Raw genomic sequence first — 4,939 nt, 5'->3', positions numbered from 1 at the left:
CTTTTCTGGCACCTTAACCACTAAGATCAAAATTCTGTGGACAACCAACTTATTATAGTGTATACATTTCTTAATTTGAGCTAGGCCGAGTAATTTTTCTCGTCTGTTTTCATGGATGCGTGAATACAAAAAGAAAAGGTGATTAAAATAAGCATCCTATTACACGCTCACTTCCACTCCACCATTTCGAATATTCCACTGAAAAGCGAAGAGGTTAGACGGACCAAATTGTGCCAAAACAACATAACATGACAGCGCCTGCATCGAACTAGATAGATAGATTAATAACACAAAGTAGAACAACAAATTAAATGTCAATTGATAGATACCACCACATACGCAACAAGATCCGAAATAATTATCACCACCCCATGCAGCCAGCCGCTGATCAATTATTAATTACCTGCATTATCAGTATTACTCCTCGCAGTTGTCAAATGCTTGTTCTTGATGACCACCATCACTAGCCGCCACAGCAGCAGCCTGGGAAGAAGTTGCTTGGCCCCCTCCAGTTGAGGATGGATCTTTGAGAAACCCGTTCATGTGAATTGGAACAGCAGCGGTGGTGAAGAAGCCAGCAGCGACGAAAGGAGGGTGATGAGGCAAGTGAAAATGAGGTGGGGGATAGGTTGCAAAGCCTCCGCCTCCTAATCCTAAGCCAGCAGCTGCAGCTAGATGATCAATATTTGCCCTCTTCCCCACTGCAAGATCATGATGAGCGGCCCTTAGAGAGCCACCACGCTCACCGCCGTCGAACTCGCGAAAGCGGTGGAGATATAGGGTTAGAGGCTCAATGTAGTCATCGAAGCCAAGCTTACTCATGGCCCAAAGCACGTCCTCAGCAGTGATAGTCTTTCGCTGCTCGCGCTGGCAACGCTCATTGGCTTCTCCGGTGATGAAGCTAATGTACTCCGATACGCATTCCTGGATAGTTTCCTTGGCATCATCGGAGATCTTAGCATGTGGGGGAAGGATCTTTCGCATGATTCTGATCACGTTAGCAATTGGCATGAACCTGTCTTGCTCCCGGACCGTGCATTCACCGTCCATCATCATATGATCAGCAGCGGCGGCAGGGGACGAGGACGAGGACGATGGCGGAGTAGTATGGTTTGTTTTAGATGGCAGTCCCATGCTTATCTCTGCTGCTCTCATCATCCCTGGGCATGCATACGCCAATTGACCATATTATTAATTAATATATATGTATATATATATTTTTTTTTTTAAAAAAAAATGGAACAATAAAAATTTATTAAAAAAAATTTTCAATTAAAAGATATATTTGCACTCCAAAAATGATCCTTTGGCGCTCCTTCCTTCCTTCATGTAATCAAAGGTTAGATCAGAGTGCTAAAGTAATTATTCTTCAGCTGCAAATTAATAAATATTGCTTGCTACTAAATAATTTCTAAATCATATATAGTTAGACGCTTGTGTTGTGGCCTTATTAAATCATGAACAGCATCCTCTTTTGTGGTTTCTTTTCCACGCCTCAAAATTAACGCCTCAAAATTAGCCTCAAAATTACCAGTATCATCACGTTAATCTCTAGTTAATGAACACTACGTAGTATGGTTCTACTATATTCTGTGTAGTACTCTACTAGTATATAATAATAAGATCCTGAATGACCATGCATGCTCATAATTTTCTCCTTTTTATTAATTTTTTTTTCATTTTTTTGAAAAGAAATATTTGTTTTGAGTGTGATCAACAGGCACCGGCAGAGAAGTTAATGATAAAAAATAATAAAACCAAGAAAAATGACATCTTGAGTCAAAATTATAAGTATAAAAGAAATGAAACTAAAAGAGCACGTGGTATTTGGGCCAGGCAGCATCAACGACAAAAAATTCAGACGAGAGGAGAGGAGAGGAGAGTCTTGGAACATATATTTTTGTGACTCCATTTGTTTTTTTAACCTTACTCACAAAAAAAAAGTTAAAAAAGTGCTCGGAGGAGGAAACCGTCCAGGTTCCATACAACGCGCGACAACGACGAAGACGACGACGTAACAGGAGCGGTTCCAGTTCCAAGTTGCCGTCATCAATCTTTTGTCTCGTATCTACACATAATCCTCCGTCTATTTAACATAATAGTCACCACCATTTACTTTACTACTCCAAACAAAGCCGCAAGTAGCCAGAGACTCCCAGAGTTTCAGACTTCCAGTACTCATGGCTAAGCCAGTAGGACCTTTTAACATGACATGAAAGCATTGCATCTAGCTAGGAGCGGTTTAATTACTGATGATCAGAAAGCTTAAATTTTCCCAAAAAAAAAAACTTACTACTACTCCTCCTCCTACTAATATGAATGCTGAAAAAATTGCAGTAGACACAGATTCTTGTCGAATGTAGTTAAATTTAAAAGGCATGCGTGCAGAAAGTACTTGTATATGATGCATATCATCAGTGTTGTGTTGTACGTTAAATTTGAGGTTTAAAGTTTTAGTCCTGACTAACAAAGAAACAACATACACCGGGATTGTCCAAGCAGCAGTACTACTACACATCAGGACCGATCATACACACACACACACACACACACACACATATATATATATATATATATATATATGCAGATGATTAGGGTCAGAGTCTGTCCATAGACGACTAGAGTTCAACCGCTAGGAACCCAGAAGCATTAAAAGTATATTCAATTCCTACTTGCTGTTGTTAGTGAAGATGTCCCCCGGACTGCAGGCCAAATGGAATGCCGGGAAATGGAACCTAACTCAACACTAACAGGGATACAAAATGGAGTCGGGAAGATATTATAAGTCGCGCAGGAGAGTGCATGAGTGACAAGTGTTCGTTTTATTAAGGAGAGATGAATATCAAACACTACTGCATGCATGCCACTTGTGTCCCCTTTGCCCTTTTTGACAAATGAATACATCAGCTCCAATCGCATATTTGCAGCTCTGCAGAGTCATATAGTGTACCCCGGCCGGAACAGAAGTTCCTTTCTTTTCTGTGATCGAGAGACTCTGTAGTTTTTTTGTTGCTTTTTCTCCTACCTCTCTTTCGTGTGTACTTAATAACATCAATTATAATAATGCGTCTCCAGATTCCCGACTCCATACACTGGTAGTGTGTACATAGAACCGGGGGTTGGAACGCCCGCTGATCTATCATTATACTAAAATGAGCTACATCCACCACCCCATTCCATGCTATGAACAGCTTGGGGAAAAGTGAGATTTATTAGTTGAATTGTTAGGAGCCTGGCCTGATTTATTAGTACATGAATTAGCCAGCTAGGGAGCTATGTGTATACGGTTCGACAGGAAGAACAATTGAAGTGATGCACGGACAAGAGAGTAATCTCAGAGACAGTCTAGGCTGCTATATCTTACTTAAAAAACAGTAGTTGAAGACTAGAACTGTGGAACATATAGATACTATTACTGTATATGCGGATGCAAATGAACATTGACGGCACCCCATGGGAATGGGATACGACCAAACTTGCTTCATTGTCCTTTCAATTTCAGAATCAAAGATGCTTCCTTAATCCTTCTTCTTGTTTGTCGGTGTGCAATATAAAAGAAAAACCCAAAACCATATCTAGTTATATAGTATATAAAATGCAACAAAAATGTAGATAAAAAAAAAAGGAGATCAAATCATGTGCATAAATAACACTGTGATGTTGCCTAAAGAAGGCCGTGCGTTTAGTTGGCTCAATCTGAGGTGAGGAAAGAAAAAGAAATCGTCAATGCAGCATTTTTATTCAGAATACATAAATTCGATATCTTTTAGTAGCTAGTTCTTTACCGGAGTTTGGTTGGGGGAACCTGCGGTACCCAGTGAAGCCTCCATTTCCTCCAAGTTCCATCAGATCTCCCAGTAGTACCCTTTTCTGTGTCTTTGTTGTAGGACTTTATTTCACACACACACACACACAGAACACAAGAATTTTGCTCTGCGGTATGAATACGTGTGTGTGTGTGTGTGTGTATGTATATATGTGTGGATGGATGGAGAAGTTAGAGGAGTAGCTAGGGTACTAGTTGGTGGAAGAAGATGGTGATCTGCAGATGGCAAGTGGCTTTTATTTATAATGGTGAGCAAGAGAGGAAAGGGATGCTCCACGTGGCATCCAGGCGTGGTGGACGAGACGTTTGTATTCGCCGGTAGGATTAGCGACAGACAGAGGAGAGGAGGGGCTTCTTCACAGTTGGCCAGCACTGGGTGCATTTGACCGCCAGGAGAAAAGCTTAGCTAAGCAGGCCTGCCTGTGTTAACTGCTTTTGTTTTCATTTTCAGCAGCTTATGCTTATATTTCCAATTCCAATTCAACTTTTCGAACCTGGGGAGTGGGGATGAAATGGGGCTTCCGCCTTCCTTCACTCGGAGCCAGACACCAGTAGCAGTAAGCATCCAGGTCATCTCATGCTCATGCATGCATAGTCCATAGAGAGAGGTCATTTATCGGTCGTCGGGCTGTCAAACCTGCTTTCAGCGCCCATTATCTTGCTCGCTCGTGGTTGATTGGCGATTACAGTTGCCACTTACCAGCTCATCACAAGAGCACTAATGATTCATTTATTAAAGGGCCGGGGTCATTGACCTTTAATTACAAAACCCACTTAGATTTGCAAACCCAAATCCACAAAGAGGAGGTTGGAGTTAATCATTCTTTACTTTTGGTATGAACGTAATCAGTGAATTGCAAATTTGTCCTTTAAAAATTAATCATGTGATGAGTCCGTGACCTATTTTGGCTAAGATTTTATCAGAGAAGTGACGAGAGACTAAAAATAGGCATTTTTTTTATATATGTTAGTTAGGTATGAAAATCTATCATTTTTATTTTGATGAATTAAAATTTAATATACACAATATGTAAGAAACAATTGACATAACTTTTTCCTCACTCTTTTGGCTAGAGATAAGTTTAGGAACCTCCCCAAAATTTATGTTAATAT

General features: G+C 40.5%; 1 protein-coding gene across 1 annotated transcript; it reads right to left on the bottom strand.

The window, feature by feature from the left end:
- Positions 1 to 249: 249 nt before the first annotated feature.
- Positions 250 to 4,147, bottom strand: LOC113707705 (nuclear transcription factor Y subunit B-6). Its single transcript, XM_027229996.2, has 2 exons — positions 3,786 to 4,147; positions 250 to 1,160 (listed from the first exon to the last, which is right to left on the bottom strand). The coding sequence occupies exons 1-2, from the start codon at positions 3,844 to 3,846 to the stop codon at positions 418 to 420; spliced, it is 804 nt and encodes a 267-aa protein (XP_027085797.1). The 5' UTR covers positions 3,847 to 4,147; the 3' UTR covers positions 250 to 417.
- Positions 4,148 to 4,939: the final 792 nt, after the last annotated feature.

Source organism: Coffea arabica, chromosome 9c, assembly GCF_036785885.1.
Source record: "Coffea arabica cultivar ET-39 chromosome 9c, Coffea Arabica ET-39 HiFi, whole genome shotgun sequence".
Lineage (NCBI taxonomy): Eukaryota > Viridiplantae > Streptophyta > Magnoliopsida > Gentianales > Rubiaceae > Coffea > Coffea arabica.
Note: the sequence above shows the minus strand (reverse complement) of the source record. Positions and strands in the feature narration are given on the sequence as shown.